Here is a 19,172-nt window from a genome sequence, read left to right on the forward strand (position 1 = left end):
TTCATGGTTTGTTAAATTTGTCATTACATTTCATGGCGTATTCCAAATGGACAAATTTGGTGTAATACTAATGGATTTATGTATGTACCTAGCTTAGAAAAGCTGAGATTTCGAGGTACCTATAAATTTCTTTTCACATTATTATTTTTATGGAAATCCCAGAAATACATTAGTACATGTGGTGTGGTGTTAAGAATTGGTGCCAACACAAGCTGCACGTACGTACATACATATGTATGTAAATATCTGTGTATCGCGATCTCCGCATATTTTCCGACAATTTGTGATGATAACACTTGCCAGGGTTTATTTATTTACATAGGTTTGTATGTGCATGCGTTCTTCATCAATCGTTAGGAATGATTCATTACTGATTGTACCTAAAGTGAAACCTGGATTAAAAATTTTTTCGCTTGCCAATTTGTACATATATTGAAGGCGAGCTTGAGTGTATATATGTACATATGTGTATGTGTGTATGTATGTACCCTACATACATTTGTATGTACATAATGTGAACATTTATCTATACTTACGTACATATTTACAAATCAGCATTTATAGGTAGAAGCACGTGTAACAAACCCTTCGTAGCTTTATATATAATTGCAACATGATTCCGGTTTTTTGTATATGTCCGCGTGTACGTACACAATTCGCAAGTCTTCGTAATAAACTAATTTCAATTATTTATGTTTAACTCACGTCTTTGTTAAACTAGTTCCCACGCCATGTATGCGATGAAAATATGCCAGCCTGGATTTGTTTCAACATGAAACTATGTACATAGCTTCAGTGGGCATTTAGGTTAATCGGAGGAATAATTATGTACTTTTTGTAAACTAATTTTGATTTGAAATTCAATTTGTACCACTTTACGAGGCGGAAATAAGTTTGGTGACAGCAAAATCGTTTAAAATTTGTGAAAGCTTTTGTTAAGGTAAGTAATCTTGCAATTCTGGAAAAATTAGGGCATACCATGCGATGGTGTGAAATGGAAATTTTGTTGAAATTTGGCAATTATGAAGTTCAAGTCAATACAACCAGAACAAATCCAACCAAGGTTGCTTTAGGCAGCAGACTCGAGTCTTCTACCCTTGCTTGATAAAAATCGTCAATTTTTTCAACTTTGACCTCAACGATTCTTAGAAATTATGACCATAACGCAAACTACATATGTAGGTATATACATATACATACCTCAAGCAACATTGATTGTAAAGATTCTAACTTCATACATAATTTTAAAATTTCAACAAAATTATCTAGAGTGTTGCACTTCACACTATCGCATTTTAGTCAAGAGGTTGACTAAAATGGGGAAGATTTTAATTTTAATATAGCGCATACAGGCCACATAGGCGGTGGGGGTGGGGTAAATATTACCAAAAAAAAGACTCATACCGTAATGTCAAATTTCAACTTTTAGAGTTTGAGTTTTACTCCGGATGAAGTATGCATATATACATAAATACACAACCAAATGATGGGACAATTCATATACGCTCCTTGGTAACTTTGTAAACCCGTAAAATCCGCAAACTTTTACAAATATTTTAAAATAAAATTAACTCTGTTAGTTTGTCAAATTATTTTTTTACGGATTTTATCTACAAAGTTATCTACTAACGACTGCGTGAATAGCCTCAATATAAATACATGATTATTGGCCATATTTGACTGCATTTTTACATGAATCTGGTCATAAAAGTGTGGGAAGGTACTTACATAATATGTACCTGACGAGGAGCTTATTAATTGGTGAGTTACACATGTAACATTTAGAGGTAGACAATAAATTAGCAGACTTACATAACATTTTTTTAGTCGGACTTTCTCTTGATTTCCTTGTACGCAAATTAGTTACCTAACCTAACAAACATAATTCTTGCAATGTGCACTTATTAAGGGGCGACGTAAGATCTTCCCTTCCCGAAATGACATGTAGTTAAGCATAAATTATCAAGGTCAAAGGGTAGACCTAACTAGAAAATATAGGCGATGTATGTCACAAAGCCACGGCGTCAGGTCAAAAGTCATGATTTTTTTCAAATAAGAAAGACATCATATGAAGAATCAAATCGACGCTATTTTTAAAGACCTATATATGTATCTAACAGAATAGGTTGCATAGAATGATGATCCCATTACGGTTGACGGTGTGAAGAGGTAAAAGGTCGCATGTGCAAAAATCTTTCGACGCGTCAAATGTGTCGAAAGTTTTGAATGAGCAAAAACAAAATACTATTCATTTTAACGTTGGACATGTTGTCCTGACCCGCTGCAGGGGGTCAAGACAAATGTAACCATGGTTACATTCGTCGCAACGGTTCATTTAAAATGCGAAAATATCATTTAAGCCATCTCGAAAAATGTTCCCATTTAAATACTTGGATACATTTTTAACATTTTAAATCAAATTTAGAATTTTAAATTCTAATGTACATTCATGTCTTTCAATAATGTTTTTTTTTTACATTTTCTTGACATTTTCAGTAATCAATGATGGCTAACTCATACTCTGTACGCGTCTCGAATGGGTGCAAAAGTTACCAGTTCGGAGTCCCCATTTTGACCAATTTGTCCATGGAGGTGGAAACTGGGACGATGTAAGAACAACAAAACGTACAAATTATGTACATACATATGTACACTACCCACACATATGTAGGTGCATGGGTACATGTTAACGAGGTAATTACTTATGTACGTATTAACTTTTACATACTTCTAGTTACGGATTACTAGGAGCGAGTGGATGCGGGTGAGAATTTTATTTTATTGCGGCCAGACAACGAGATTCTAATCATTAGTAGGGTTCTACAATGTCCGTGTCAAGAAGTACTTGTCAGGACATGTCATATTTGTCATGTCGTGTCATATTTGTCATAAATGTCTGACATTGACATTATTGATAAATGTCTGACAAATATGACAAATATGACATTTATGACATCACAGTTATGACATTCAGACAATCCAGGTTGAACTTAAATGCTATAATTCAACGGAAATTTTCGAAACTATTTACTTAAATATATGACGACTAACGAGGAAAGGCCCTCTACATGTCATCTTCAGATTTTGATGCCCTCTGCATTTTGGGTCCCCTAGGTTAGTGATTCATAACCATAAAGCGGTTTGACTCGATGGCCAATTTAGATAATTTCAAAAAAGTTGAGATTGCTATAGGATATGATCACATAAGTATCTAGGGTCACAAAAATATAAATTGTATCAAAATTCGAGCAGAATTGGATTTTTGGTGACAGTTGAAGCACATAAAAGCAGGACTTTTTTCGTATTTTTGGCGCCTTTGCGTGGGTGTGGCGGGCGCAAATTGGGTCACGGAATTAAACCACTTCAGGGTTTTAATAGACTCGTAAGGGTACTCCAACATATCCAAAGGGCATCAAGATATGAGAATAACATATACATGGACTCCTCTCCCAAGTAATTAACAGGTTATTTTTTTGAACACTCAAGTTTAATGAAGCTCAGTTAAAATGTGCAAAGATTGAATGCAGCGGGGAAATTGAGTCAGTACTAAAAAATCTATGAAAATGTCATAAATGTCATAAATGTCGCGACATTTATGACATTTATGACATTTTTCGTATATGTCAATTTGTCATAAATGTCTGACATTGACACAATCGATAAATGTCTGACATTTATGATATTTGACATTTATGACGGACAAATATGACACGACAAATATGACATGTAGAACCCTAATCATTAGCCTCATTTGTCTGAAGAATGTTTTTTTGTCAATTAAAATTAATCATAACTGATGTGTGATGATTCATTACACGCAGATTTATGCATGTATGTACGTACGTAGAAAGACGACGCTGCTTAATTGCATCCTCGGCCAGAAAAAGTTGGACTCTGGATATATTTCCGTGATGGGGAAAGATCCAGCGAAATGTATGGATGACATCGTGACCTCAATCGGGCATATGCCTCAGGTATTTATTAAAAGAGGGTGCATGTATCTATTAATTAATTAAATAATGATAAAGTAAATGTAAGAATTTAGAAAAATTCGAATTTCGTAAGAAAAATTTATTAATTTAAATTTAAAGGACATCGCCCTGTACCCACTAAAAATATGTGAAATATTTGAATATTTCGGAAAGTTGATGGGTCTAAGTAAGCATGAGATACTTTCTCGAGGGGACGAATTGAGAAACGTGTTAAAACTGGAAGATCTACACAGTTACGTGCAAACTTTAAGGTAACTAATTTGCATATTTACATGCTTAAAATTAACTACGTCGTAAATAAAATTTGACTTCAAGACTAATTAAAATTTAGCGGTGGGCAGAAGCGGCGCGTCTCGTTGGCCGTGGCGTTGCTGAATCATCCCCAACTTTTGATTCTTGGTATTAAAATTATTAAGCTAATCAATGGTCTAAATCAATTCAAAACTAATAAAAAATATATCGGAAGATGAGCCCACAACGGGAGTTGATCCTTTGTTAAGAGAGTCGTAAGTCGAATTAAGAATTATTCAAAATGTAAATTTTTACTACAATTAATGATAATTTAAATAAATTATAACTAATATTTATCCAGAATTTGGCAGTACATTGCTGGGCTTGTATCCAAAATGGGAACAACTGTCATTGTGACGACGCATTACACAGAGGAATGCCGAAAATTTGACAAGGTACGTACCTTGTTTAGTGGTACTTTCCGTATGCGGTGGCAAAAAAAAAACATTAAACGGGGCTGCTAAGAATTTCCAAGTCTTTCACAGTAACCAGTCTTTTTCAAATTTTATTATTCTCCATTTTGCAGATTGGAATTATGCGGAGAGGTCGAATTATTGCGGAGGACAATCCGCGCCATCTCCTGGAACTGGGTGGATCCCTGATTTTAGAAGACGCGCTAAAATCCATTTGCAAAAAGGATGAAGAGGACGGAAACGATGTCTACAGTTTCCTCCCGACGGAAACACTCTCAAAGTATAAATATGGCGAAATAGAACCACTTGATGGAGGGATTGAACCTTTGTCTTTTCGGTTACGACAGTATTATTCGTATCGTCCAGAAAAAGTGGGAAAATCTGATTCAAGTAAAATGAAGGAACACAGCGAAAAATCCATCAGAGAGAAAATTGCGGAGGAATTTCGGAAAGTGAGCACCCTCACGAAACGGAATTTTCTGCTGAATTACAGGGTGCCAATGTATGTTTCAATCGGGGAAATTTTTCAATTTATTAGATGATACATAAAATAGAATTATTTATGAATGTCACCTCATTTGCGTATTTTGACGCATTCGCGAGGAACAAAGTCTATTTATTCAGTATGAAAAGCTCGTATCGCTGAAGATGGGCATATTGAGATTTATGCAAATGAGGTGACACACAAATAATTGGATTGCATATGTAGGTATTTATACATATACATATAATTATTCAATAACACGATAAATAAGTACATATATCTTTCAAACTGTTTCGCAAAGTTTTTGAGCTAGCGATTTGAGAATTTGCACGGTATTAGCAAAAGATACCCTAGAAACTTTCTATGGGTTATGATCTTGTTTATCTGCAAATGTGAGAATTGTTAGCTTCGATGAAAATGTGCTAGATAGAACAGTTTGAAAGCCGTATGATTGTTTTTGTTGATCACTGTACATTCCAGAAATTACGCCTTTCAGGTACTTATCAGTTGCCCTCATACTTCCCGCGGTTAACGCGTTTTTAATCTACTACACGATTGGCAGAGATCCCATTGGACATGTGGTGTCCGTCTTTAATGAAGAGGTGGACTGTTTCGGCGGGAATATCAATTCCCCGCACGTGGAAGATAATCAGTCTTGGAGTTGCTTGCTCTTAAAGGAAATTGGGCCCAATATAATTCTGGTAAGGTAAAAATTTACCACACGGGTGACAATTTAAAAATGATGTAGAAATTGACTACGAAAAATGGAAATAAATATTTATTATTTATTATTTATTTATTAATTAACAACCTCTCTAGCAACCACACCTCTCGAAGATTTCTGCGAAAGCGACCGTTGAGTTGGGTAGTGCGATTGGATTTATGCACATTCCTACCAATTACACGAAACACTCGATAAGCAGATTTGCGTACTCAAGATTCGCCATGGAGCAGGATTTAGATGGGAGTACGGTCCACGTCTCGTTAGACTTATCGAGTACGTTTCGCTATAATTGTCTGATTTTGGCGCACTTACAATGGAACATGTTTCCAACCTACAAACATCGGGACTTTATCGAGTTATATCGAAAAATCGAGCCAAAAATTTCAAATCACATGGCACTTATCACCCCGTTGAATAACCCCTGTGGAGAAAAATATTGGGGTCGAAGTTCATACGTCCACCAATATTTTGGGTCAATGGAGCCATTCAACGGAAACGTAAATGTCATGTGATTCCTGATTTCTGGCTTGATTTTTTGATATAATTCGCTAGAAAACTCCGATGTAGCTTAAAAAATTCCATTGTCAGTTGAATATTTATAAATGAGTAAATTCATAAATAATTAAATATATACAGACGCGATAACTGCCAGCTATGTGTCGCGCGAAATTTTGGATGGATACCAGAGATTTATGAAAAATCGAGCCAGCGTTATCGGAGTCGACCCAAGGACGGTAGAAGTTCCTCTCCAGGTACTTGAATTTACGTAAATACATATATATGCATCCATCGTCGCTAATATTTACTTATCAGATAACGACATGATCTATTTTTACACATTTTTTTCTAAATTTGCATTAGTACAACGCAAAACTGGATCCATATGAGTTTACATGGCAGGACAGCTTCCTCCCGTCAAATATCATATTGTTAGTGATTCTCACATTGTCTACATACATATATCATGGATTTCCGGATTTGAATATTTTTTGCAAGTGTTGCCTTACCCAGAAGAAGTTTGAAAGGTCAACCTGACCTTTGCAGCTTGATGTGACAGTTTTTTAATTTGCACATCCAAATACGCGGGACTGATGTCGGCCCCGGTAGAATTTTACGCACCGCTGCCGCCGATAAATAAGGCTTTCCATCCTCCAACAATCGGCGCCGCCGAGAAATTACCAAATTTGGCGTAATTTATCGACGTGCTCAGGCCCCTAATAAATATACGAAAGCTAAATATCGCACTTCGTAATATGGGGTAGTGCATATGTACATATAGACAGAATTCTGAAAATATTCAAATCCTTATTGCCACAAAGATTGTGACAGATCATTATTTCTGCAAAAACCAATCTGGATCATAATTGTATTTTCAGGACAAGCTTCGTATTTTCTATGATTTGTGGACTTTCCTTCATCCTGGAGAAAGAGGCTGGCACGTTGGAGCGAACCTTAGCGTCCGGAGTTAGCATCCGCCACGTGAGAATGTCCTACTTCATTTCTGAAACTGTGACGTCCCTTATGCAGGTCGGGATCGTGTTTGCGATCCGTTTCTTCACGGTGGGATACAATATCAAGGGGCAGTTCGTCCTCTGTTTTGCCATCGCTTTGTTGACCAGTCTGGTCAGCATTGGGTTGGGTAAGTGGCACATGTGAGGTGCCGTTCATAAATTATGTAACGCAAGAAAGAAAGGATGAGGGGTGTAAGGCTCCAATGATATCGTACATATTTATCTATTTATGTATGTATGTCGCACATGTTAAAGGGGGGACTGAAAAATCGCGATTTTTGTGTTACCTAATTTATGAATGGCCCCTAATGTGTAATTTTTGCAAGGGAGAAATTTTAAATTTTTGTTGCATAGGTTTGCTATACGGGACAATGTTATCCAAGCGATTAGACGTCACTATGGCGAGCTTGTTTGCCATGATAATGGCGTTGCAAACTAGTGGTAAGTGTTATAAATAGTTGCCTTTTATTTATAAGATACCCCACGAAAATTGAGTTATTTATGAATGTGACATCTCAAAAAATTTTAGTATTCATGTATTTACATATGACTTTACTAAAGCAGATTGATACGGTATGGTAATAGCTCGGCATTAAGGTTTTACAACATCGGGAGCAAAGTGTTACCAACTGGAATAACTTTATTCCTAAAATTTGATAGGAAACTTGGTACCGACAAATCAATATTTGAGTTTTTGTTTGTCAAAAAACTCAAAACTTGAAAACTGGTTGGGTAATATGCACTTTTCAATCCAACAATTGCCACCCACCAATTGCCACTCGACAATTGCCACTCTTGACCAATTTCCACCGACCAATTGCCACTCCACAATTGCCACTCTTTACCAATTGCCATCCACCAATTTCCACTATATGCCAATTCCCACCTTTGCATTTTCATGCTCATGAAAGAAGGAAAGCTAGGTGTTTTCTTCAAATTTTACTGTTTGGGTAACTTTTGCAAGAGTCTTTCAGTCAAAATCATGGTTCGCTTCCCATTTTTCTAGCAAAAATTCTTTATCCTCTTCAATAATGTACACTCGTTTTTATTATTACAAGATTTAGCAGTAGCGTACTCTGTATCCAATTGCAATCATCCTTCGAATGTACCAGCCCCATATATTATTCGTGGTAAGCAGTAATCTACCCATTTATATGATCTACCCATTTATTGTATTAAACCTGAACAGTTATCCAGAAATAAATGAAACTTCGTAAGTTTTGGAATAAAACATGCATTTTGAATTTTACGTACAAACAACTAAACAGTAATAAATTCTTGGGCTAAACATAGCCGATACCTCTGTTACGGGGCATGATTATATGAATGTATAAATGACTTCGTGGTAAAATACATAAAAAATGCAAAGGCGGGAATTGGCATATAGTGGAAATTGGTGGATGGCAATTGGTAAAGAGTGGCAATTGTGGAGTGGCAATTGGTGGGTGGCAATTGTTGGATGGAAATTTACACCGAATCAACTGGTTGACATTCATATCTACAAATTAGTCTTTTATACATAGAACATCATGAAAATTCAATTGGTTGTTACCAAATGTACTTATGTATGAAATAAGTTATCATACTCAAAAGAGGTTTTTTTTGTAATTATAGTCACTGTAAGTAAGGTTAAGAGAGGAAGATATTCGTTATAGTGTTACAACATTTAGAAACCGGATACAATTTCAGGAAACAAATTCTTGAAAAATTTTTAACGCCAAGAATTAATGATAATCGTGGTCAATTTAGGAATTGTATGGCCGTTGGAGCTGATAAGTCCTTACTACCGTTGGGTTTGCGTGTACCTCAACCCGATCTCCCTGCCGATGGAGGGGATGCGTCGTGTGTGGAATAGTGGGTGGGGTATGGAACATAGTGCCATCCGGACAGCATTGCTGGCACCGATCGTCTGGATCTTCGTCCTTTCGATGGCGTCGCGTATTTTGAGGAAGGTGCAGGCGAATAAGTGAAAATTATTGACAATTGTTTAAAAGAATTGTGTACGAAATTGGTTCCTGGAAATTTAGATATCTAGAATAAGGTCTGACATAAAAATTAATGTTTTTTTTATATACATACATCGGATTTGAAGACATTTATTTAATCTTTGGTCAATCAGAGTGAATTTATTGCTTGTAAATATCTACGTAATAATATGGATAACTTTGATCATGCAAATGCATACCAGGGTCCGTTGACTGTATCCTTGCAGAATTTCTAGATAGGTAGCAGCGCCCGATCTTGGAAATTGGCAACCGGGGCTAATTGTTCGTCTGGTACATTAACTCACCCTTGATTAATTTTATGAACAATTTTCATCGTTTGGTAACTTTATCATTACATTTCATGGCGTGTTTCAAACGGATAAATTTGGTGTGATACTGATGTATTTATGTAGCTTAGGAAAGCTGAGATTTCGAGGGATATTAATAGATTTGTTGGTTGATTACTATTTTTCATGGAAAACCCAGCAAAGTGGTATCGAAGAATTTTTGTGCCAACGAAAATTACGCCTGCACATATGTATATGTATCTGTATATCGATCTCTGCATATTTTCCGACAAAATGTGATAATACTCGCCAGGGTTTACATACATACGTACATGCTGTCTTCATTACTGATCTTACTGATTGTATTTACGTATATTTACATATTTATATAGGGAAACCTGGATTAAAAATTTGTTCACCTGCCAGCTTGAACATTTATGTAAGACTAGCACGAGTTTATATACATACTAGCGTATAGCCCGGCCAAGGCCGGGTTCTAGAGTTCCAGTGGGGGGTGTGCCCAAAGCGAAAAATCCGTCATACTATACTTTAAATAATTCCCAGTGGAGACTTTGTCATACCACATACATACATCAGAATGAGGGTTTGCCCAAGTTATACTGCATTTTAATTAATCTGGTCACAGTACAATTTGATTTCCCTCTGTGGGAGTAGTTGAATAGCTAATTACTTAAATTCCCGTCGCGTGGGAGTAACTGCATAGCTAACTATTTAAATTCCCACGCTCCCGTTAAGTTCCATAAACCCCGTTAACTTCTACAATTAACGCCAAGCTATTGACGGATTCGGATTCAGCGTCAAAAATACATTCGAATTGATGTGCGACATCACTAATAAGCCATATTTGGACACCACGGTCACGGCAAGGTCACGGGGGTCTCGCAGGTTGAAACCATTGGCGTTGGATTCACCGTCAAAAATACATTCGAATTGATCTGCCACTCGCTGTGGGTGGAGTTTCTCAAACTAAAATAATTAATTAATAGTGTTTATCACGATCACTTATCATGATAACCACCATTGATGAGTGATGTATGTATGTGGGGTAGCAGTATGTACATGTTCATGCATGCATTCATTCATGCAGTATAGTGCATGCATGCAGTGGTCCGCTTCCTTCGTTGTCTCCTCTATGGGGCAACTTGCATTACGAAGACGGACCCAGGGATCATACTAACACTTTATTAGAGTTGATGTATGTATGTACATAATGTGAACATTTGTATGTACGTATGTACATGCATATTTACAAATCAGCCTATGTACCTATGTAGGTAAAAGCACGTTTTAATTGCAACATGATTCCAGTTTTTGTGCATATACGCGTGTATGCACACAATTTGAAGTAATCGCAATAAACCGATTGTAATTATTTATATATTTAGCTGACGTCTTTGTTAAACTAGTTCCCACGCAATGCATGAGATGTTTAAATAAGCCAGCCTGGATTTGTTTCTATATGAAAGTATTATGTAGCTTCAGTGGGTAATTTGGTAAATCGGAGGAAGATAATTACCTCTTGTGAACTAATTTTGATTTTTATTCAATTTATACCACTTTTACATACAGCATGAAATAAGTCAGTGACAAGTTTGGTGAAAATCGAATCGTTTACGATTTGCAAAAGTTTTGTCAAAGTAAGTAATATTGCAATACTGGAAAAATTAAGGCTCAAACTACGATATGGTGTGAAGTGTAACAGTCAGATTTGGTAGAATTTTTGTAATTAATAATTACTAATTATGTAGTCAAAATTCATACAATTAACAATTTGTGGGATGGTTGGAATTTATCGAAATATTTGAGGTTAATGTTGAAAAAATGGACGACTTGCTAAATCCGTAAACCTACAAACTTTTACAAATATTTTAAAATAAAATTAACTCATAAATTTTTGTAAGTTTCCTCAGACTAAGGACGCCTGTTTATTTTGTAACAGTTTGTCAAACTGTTTTAAAATTTACGGATTTTACAAAGTTATCTGCCAAAGACTGCGTGACGTGAATAGGTTCAATATAAATACTTGATTATTTACAAGATTTTACTAAATTTTTACATGAATTTGGTCATCAAAGTGTGGGAAGGTACTTACATAAGTACCTGACGAGGAGCTTATTAAATAATTGGTGAGATTGCATACATATGTAACAATTAGAGGTACCCAGTAAATTTGCAGACTTACATAACATTTTTTTGGTCAGACTTTCTCTTGTTTTCCTTGTACGCAAGCAAATCTATGACCTAATAATTAATCAATTTTGTTTGTTAGGTAGGTAACCTACCTGACAAATAAAATTTTTGCGATGTGTATTTATTAAAGGATGAAATATGTATGTAATATGGTGTGATCTTCCCTTTATAAGATCGTTATGTCCGCCCCTGTTTGTTTCCTGGTCAGATGACTCGTGACAAAGGCTCGAAACAGAAACTTGACACCTAACTTATTTAGGTCTAGGGACAGACCTGGCTGGGAAATATGTATGACATCCATGTCGCAAAGCTACGGCGCAAAGTCATAGGTCATAATTTTTTATTATTACATACATAGAACGACGTCATGTGACGATTCATATGGATACTGTTTTCCGCAGATAAAGATGTATCCAACGGAATAGATCATTCGACTTGAGGTGACACCGTGAACGTGTGGGCAAGACAAAAGATCGCAAATGTCGAAAGCACGTCCGACGTGTTTCACCTCTTGGTTACGTTCGTTGTACCGATTGATTTAAAACGTGAACATGTCATTTATGTATCTGCTCGATAAATGCTGTCCATTCATTTGTATACATTTTTGTCATTGTAGATGAAATTCTACTGTGACTTTCAATATGTTTTTTTTTTACATTTCCTTGACATTTTCAGAGAGACAGGTAGTCAACAATGGCTAATTCATACTCTGTACGCGTCTCGAATGGGTGTAAAAGTTACCAGTTCGGAGTTCCTATTTTGACCAATTTATCCATGGAGGTGGAAACTGGGACGATGTAAGAGTAACAAAACGTACAACTTATGTATATTACCCATATGGGTACATGTTAATTACGTACATATTGTGCAATTTTATCACACATATTTCTAGTTACGGATTACTTGGAGCGAGTGGATGCGGGTGAGAATTTTATTTTATTGCGGCGAGACAACGAGATTCTAATCGTTAGAGCCTCGTTTGTCTTAACAATGTTTTTTTTTGTCAATTAAAATTAAACATCGCACGTGAATTCATGATTCATGTATGCACATACGTAGAAAGACGACGTTGCTTAATTGCATCCTAGGCCAGAAAAGGTTGGACTCTGGGTACATTTCCGTGATGGGGAAGGATCCAGCGAAATGTATGGATGACATCGTCACCTCAATCGGACATATGCCTCAGGTATTTATTAAACCAGGGTACAGGGATCTATTAATTAATTAAATAATGATAAAGCAAATGTAAAAAAATTAATTTTAATTAAAAGGATATCGCCCTGTACCCACTAAAAATATGTGAAATATTCGAATATTTCGGGAAATTGATGGGTCTGGCGAAACATGAGATCCTTGAGAGAGGAGAAGAATTAAGAACCGTTTTGAAACTGGAGGATCTAAATCGTTACGTACAAACGTTAAGGTGAAGAGCGTACAAGATTTTTTTTGGAAATGAACTAGTATTTAATCGCAAATGTCACTTTAGTGGCGGCCAGAAGCGGCGCGTCTCGTTGGCCGTGGCGTTGCTGCATCATCCCAAACTTTTGATCCTTGGTATTAAAACTATTAAAATAATCAATGGTCTAAATCAATTCAAAAATAATAAAAAAAAATTATCGGAAGATGAGCCAACGACGGGAGTTGACCCTTTGTTAAGAGAGTCGTACGTCGAATTCAAGAATTATTCAAAGTACAGTACAATTAGTGATATTTCAAATAGCGCATAATTATCCAGAATTTGGCTGCACATTGCTGGGCTTGTGTCCAAATGGGAACAACCGTCATTGTGACGACGCATTACACGGAGGAATGTCGAAAATTTGACAAGGTATACTTTACATATGTAGTGGTACTTTCTGTATGCGGTGAAAAAAATATCTAAGGGGGCTGCTAAAATAATGTCCCATTTTCAAGTCTTTTGAACTAACTATTTTTTCTCAAATTTTATTATTTACCATTTTGCAGATAGGAATTATGCGGAGAGGTCGAATTATTGCGGAGGACAATCCGCGCCATCTCCTGGAACTGGGCGGATCTCTGATTTTAGAAGACGCACTAAAATCCATTTGCAAAAAGGACGAAGAAGACGGAAACGAAGGCTACAATTTCCTGCCGACTGAAACCCTCTCAAAATATAAATATGGCGAAATAGAACCACTTGAAGGAGGCATTGAACCTCTGTCTTTTCGGTTACGACAGAATTATTCGTATCGTCCGGAAAATGTGGGGAAATCTGATTCAAATAAAATTGAGAAACAGCGTGAAAAATCAATTGGGGCAAAAATAGTGGAGGAATTTCGGAAAGTGAGCACCCTTACAAAAAGGAATTTTCTGCTAAATTACAGGGTGCCAATGTACGTTCCAATCAGAGAAATTGTAAATTTTTAAATTTATTTGATGCATATGTATGTTCAATAATGTACATAGTACATACAGTGGAATTATTTGTGCGTGCCACCAAATTTTCATATTTTAACGCATTCGCGAGTTTATTCAACATAGAAAGCTGGTGTATCTGGCATAGTGAGATTTATGGAAATGAGGTGACGCACACGAATAATTCCTCTGAATATTTATATATTTATATATATATTTAACTATTCAAAACCGCGAGAAATCGGTGCCTTTCAAACTGGTCTGCATATTTTGCAAACTTTTTGAGCTAGCTACAGAATTTGCAAGGTACTAAATGGTACAAATGGTACTCTACAAAACTTTCTATGGGTTATGATTTTTTGTACCAGCGAATGTGGAAATTGTTAGCTTTATGAAAAATGTGGCTAGTTTGAAGGCCATTTTTTCTGAGCCATGTACATACCTATATCGTACAAATTATGTCTTTCAGGTACTTCGCAGTTGTCCTTTTACTTCCCGCTGTTAACACGCTTGTAGTCTACTACACGATCGGCAGAGATCCCGTTGGACAGGTGGTGTCAGTCTTTAATGAAGAGGTGGATTGTTTCGGCGGGAATGCTAATTTCCCGCACATGAAGAATAATAACTCTTGGAGTTGCTTATTCTTAAAGGAAATTGGGCCCAATATAATTCTGGTAAGTAAGAAAATTACCACAAAAGTTGACGATTTTCTAGTGATTCCTCGAAATCTCTTAGCAACCGCAACTCTCAAGGAATGCCGCGAAAGCGACCGTCGAGTCGGGAAGTGCGATTGGATTTATGCATTTTCCCGCTAATTTCACGAAACATGCAATAAACCGATTTGCGTTCACAAGATTCGCCACGGAGCAGGATTTAGACGAAAGTACGGTCCAGGTCTCGTTAGACTTATCGAGTACGTTTCGCTATAAGCGTAATTGGCTGATCTTCGCAGACTCATAATGGAGATATCTCAGCGTATGCTATCCCATTTTGACCAAATTGGTGTCAAACGATCACAAATTCAACTAGTATGAAATTTGCAAATTAGACCATCTGCCAATTCACAGGTCTAGAAAATACACATATTTGCACCCGAAGAGGAGAAAAAGCGGAGTGAATTTGAAAATTGTTAAATTGAGCAATTTTAGAACGAGTTTTCTCCTTTTCGGATGCAAATATCTCTGCCAAATCTGAACATTTGCGGTTCGTGCCTTTTTCATGCTATGTGATCGATTGGCACTAATCGTAAGCTGGTCAACATCGGCGAGCATACATAAATACGCTAGGAGGCTTCCATTGGCAGCATAATATTTGTAAGTATCTAACATATTTGGAAATACATGCAGACGTGATCACTGCTAGCTATGTATCTGGCGAAATTCTGAAGGGATACCTGAGATTTATGGAAAATCATGTCAATGTTGTCGGAGCTGACCCAAGGACGGTTGAAATTCCACTTAAGGTACTAGAATTTATGTATCCATCGTCGCTAATATTTATCAATCAGGATAGATAGGATCTATTTTTACACATTTTTCTTTTCTAAATTTGCATTAGTACAACTCAAAACAGGATCCGAATGAATCTACGTGGCAGGATTATTTTCTCCCATCAAATATCGTGTTGTTAGTGATTTTCATTCTGTCAATATCAAGGATTTCCGGATTTTAATATTTTATGCAAGTGTCGCGTTACCCTAAAAAGATCTGACAGGTCAACCTGGTGGATTTTTAAATTTGAATATCCATATATGCGGGACAGATGTCGGCGGAGGTAGAATTTTCTGGCAGCATTTTACGCGCCGCCGCCGCCAATAAATCTGGCTTCCTATTCTTCCAACGTAGGGATGCCGCTAAAAAATCGCAAAATTTATTAGCGTCAACTTCTGGCGCAACTGGTGCTAAGGCCACTATTAGCTGCGCCCAATCGGGCGTATTTATTTGTAGAATGCGGTGACCATACGGGGCAGTGCGTACATGTAGCAAAATTTTTGTTGCGGTTCACCTAATTTGCATAAATCTCATAATGCACATTTTCTACGATACGGGCTTTCCATCTTTAATAAACTCTGTCTCTCGTCAATGCATGCAAAGTGAGGTGAACCGCAAGAAAAATTAAATGTGCTATGCACGCAGAATTCAGAAAATGTGCAAATCCGTGATCCGTGATATTGACATGCATAATAATTATTCTCGCAAAACCCTTTATGGATTGTTCTTATCATGTTGCATTTTCAGGACGAACTTCGTATTTTCCATGATTTGTGGACTTTCCTTCATTCTGGAGAAAGAGGCTGGCACGTTGGAGCGAACCTTAGCGTCCCGGAGTTAGCATCCGCCACGTGAGAATGTCATATTTCATTTCTGAAATTGTGACGTCCCTTATGCAGGTCGGGATCGTGTTTGCGATCCGTTTCTTCACGGCGGGGTATAGCTTTAAAGGGCCGTTCGTCCTCTGTTTGGCCATCGCTTTCTTGACCAGTCTCGTCAGTATTGGATTTGGTAGGTGACATAATTTGTAATTTTTGGAAGGCGAAATTTTTATATTATTTTGTGTAGGTCTGCTAATCGGGACGATTTTCTCCAAGAGATTAGATGTTACTATGGCGAGCTTGGGTGCCATGATAATGACGTTGCAAACTAGCGGTAAGTCGTAAATTGCGGCAGTAGCAATATTTTGGCAATATAATACGCGTCCAGAAATACTTATTTAAATAGTTACTCCGGTTGGTAACAAAAGTTGCGTAAAGTCTGCAGATAAATATTCCCCATTTGCACTAGAAATTTAGTTAAGAATGTGTCGTCTCAAAAAGGACGGCCCTACCCTTAGAAATTAAGCATTACAAGAATACGAAGTAGTTTTCATTTACATATTTATGACTCTCCCAGAGCACAATTGATAAAAAATACCGTATATGTAACAATTTGGTGATTGCGTCAGTATTAAAGTTACAGATGTGCCATATCAGTAGAAAATTCTAAATAAGCTACTGGTCCAGCTTAATCCCAAGCGGTAGCAAATTTAGTACCAGGAAATCAATATCTGCATGAATGTACCAGATTTCTAAAAATGTCTGTTAGTCATATTGGAAAATGTCCCTACGCTAAAAAACGAGATAAAATTAGTCCAACATAAGGAAGAAAAATCATGAAAAATGTCAAACTCCAGGAATTATCTGTAATGATAATTGTACAAACTTGGTAAATTTAGGAAATTTGTGGCCATTGGATATGGTAAATCCTTACTACCGTTGGGTTTGCGTGTATCTCAACCCGATCTCCCTGCCGATGGAGGGGATGCGTCGCGTGTGGAATAGTGGGTGGGGTTTGGAACATAGCGCCGTCCGGGCAGCATTGCTGGCACCGATCGTGTGGATCTTCGTCCTTTCGATGATGTCCCGTGTTGTGAGGAAGATACAGACAAATAAGTGAAAATTATTGACAATTTTTTAAAAGAATTGTGCACGAAATTGGTTCCTGGAAATTTAGTTAGAATAAGGTCTGAAATAAAAAGGAATATTTTTGTATGTAATTTAATCTTTGTATGTAATTTAATTATTTAATCTTTGGTCAATCGGAGTGAATTTATTGCTTATAAATATTTAAGTAATAACATGGATAACTTTGATCATACAAATGCATACCAGAGGGTCCGTTGACTATATCCTTGCAGAATTTCTATTTAGATAGGGTCAGGTATTGTAAGTTGACGGAATTTTTTCGGAAAAAGGTTAAAGATATGTACATATCATAAAAGTATAATGTTGAACAATCTTTCACATTTTCAACGGAAAACTAAACAAAGTCGTTCTAAACTGGACATCGATTGATGCTCCTCCGGTGTAGTCCTAAGGTTTACATTAAGTGAAAAAATCGAGTCCAGATTTCGACAGAGCCCCAAGCCATGAAAAATCCTACCGCATAAACTGGTCCCATTCTTCTACAAATGTATGTACATATGTGCATATGTATGAGTAATTCTTTTACTATATAACTCAAAAAAACTGCCCATGACACGAAAACCGTGGAAGATTTGTGGATTAAATACATCAAATTTCAGACATAACCATCAGTTTTTCCTTTCATATTTTTAAGACAAAAAATTGTTTTTATTGTTTGAGGAAGCTTCGTCGGAATACATGGGTGTGGTTTAAAAGCAGTTTATTCAAGCTTTCGATGCTGAACTCGCATCATCATCAGGAAATCAGGACTTTTAACAATTTTCTTTTTATTGTATGACTTACTTGTTGTTATTTTGCAAAACCGTGTTGAATGTTGCAAATTAATTCAACTGAAACCCGCATGTGTTATTTAAGATGATTGAATTGTGAACAAACTGCAAAAATATGGTGTCATTCGGTCACCTTGCATACATATATTTGATAAGCGGTAAAATGGGACTCTGTTACCATGACAATTAATTGCTTCAGCCGGGTGTACATACATATGTACATATTTATATATGCAAGTATTGAGGAGTCGATTTTGCCACCGGATCAGGTTTTGATGCATGGTTAAATTGTCCATGAACTGAAGGTGAGAATCTACTTAGGTACATAAAAATATAATGATCATATTTTATAGCTACCTATCTACTTACATAAATATGTACATAGTTATTTCGTTATTTCTGATGTCTTGTATAACAACTTTTGTGTAACAACTGGTTTTGCTAATTATCTACTTACATATCTACGCATGACGTCCTACCTTACCAAGATTTTTATTAGATAGGCTGCTGGACAATGTCTTTGTTGCATACGTGTTGAAATTAGTTCCCATGGCGGCGTATGTGCATTTTTACGTAACTCGGTTATAAATATACATTGCATTCATATGTATGTACATATGTATTTAAATATATGTATGTCTAATGTAGCATGAATTCAGTCCTTTTTA

The 19,172-nt window shown here is 36.5% G+C and overlaps 2 protein-coding genes across 2 annotated transcripts; both read left to right on the forward strand.

Moving 5' to 3' along the window:
• Nucleotides 1-796: 796 nt before the first annotated feature.
• Nucleotides 797-9,493, forward strand: LOC110842106 (ABC transporter G family member 23). Its single transcript, XM_022087819.2, has 16 exons — nucleotides 797-940; nucleotides 2,497-2,609; nucleotides 2,735-2,764; nucleotides 3,848-3,974; nucleotides 4,092-4,243; nucleotides 4,324-4,391; nucleotides 4,459-4,498; nucleotides 4,585-4,678; nucleotides 4,810-5,198; nucleotides 5,677-5,881; nucleotides 6,000-6,177; nucleotides 6,541-6,656; nucleotides 6,766-6,833; nucleotides 7,281-7,543; nucleotides 7,770-7,856; nucleotides 9,165-9,493. The coding sequence occupies exons 2-16, from the start codon at nucleotides 2,503-2,505 to the stop codon at nucleotides 9,383-9,385; spliced, it is 2,145 nt and encodes a 714-aa protein (XP_021943511.2). The 5' UTR covers nucleotides 797-940; nucleotides 2,497-2,502; the 3' UTR covers nucleotides 9,386-9,493.
• Nucleotides 9,494-11,383: 1,890 nt separating this feature from the next.
• Nucleotides 11,384-17,810, forward strand: LOC110842409 (ABC transporter G family member 23). Its single transcript, XM_035846147.1, is given in 17 exon segments — nucleotides 11,384-12,227; nucleotides 12,300-12,695; nucleotides 12,791-12,820; nucleotides 12,958-13,084; nucleotides 13,170-13,321; nucleotides 13,385-13,452; nucleotides 13,522-13,561; nucleotides 13,634-13,665; nucleotides 13,668-13,726; nucleotides 13,864-14,252; nucleotides 14,744-14,948; nucleotides 15,010-15,187; nucleotides 15,621-15,736; nucleotides 15,832-15,899; nucleotides 16,512-16,775; nucleotides 16,833-16,919; nucleotides 17,485-17,810. Coding segments are annotated over 14 exon segments (1,662 nt in total). The 5' UTR covers nucleotides 11,384-12,227; nucleotides 12,300-12,591; the 3' UTR covers nucleotides 16,606-16,775; nucleotides 16,833-16,919; nucleotides 17,485-17,810.
• Nucleotides 17,811-19,172: the final 1,362 nt, after the last annotated feature.

Source organism: Folsomia candida, unplaced genomic scaffold (genome assembly GCF_002217175.1).
Source record: "Folsomia candida strain VU population unplaced genomic scaffold, ASM221717v1 Fcan01_Sc001, whole genome shotgun sequence".
Taxonomy (NCBI): domain Eukaryota; kingdom Metazoa; phylum Arthropoda; class Collembola; order Entomobryomorpha; family Isotomidae; genus Folsomia; species Folsomia candida.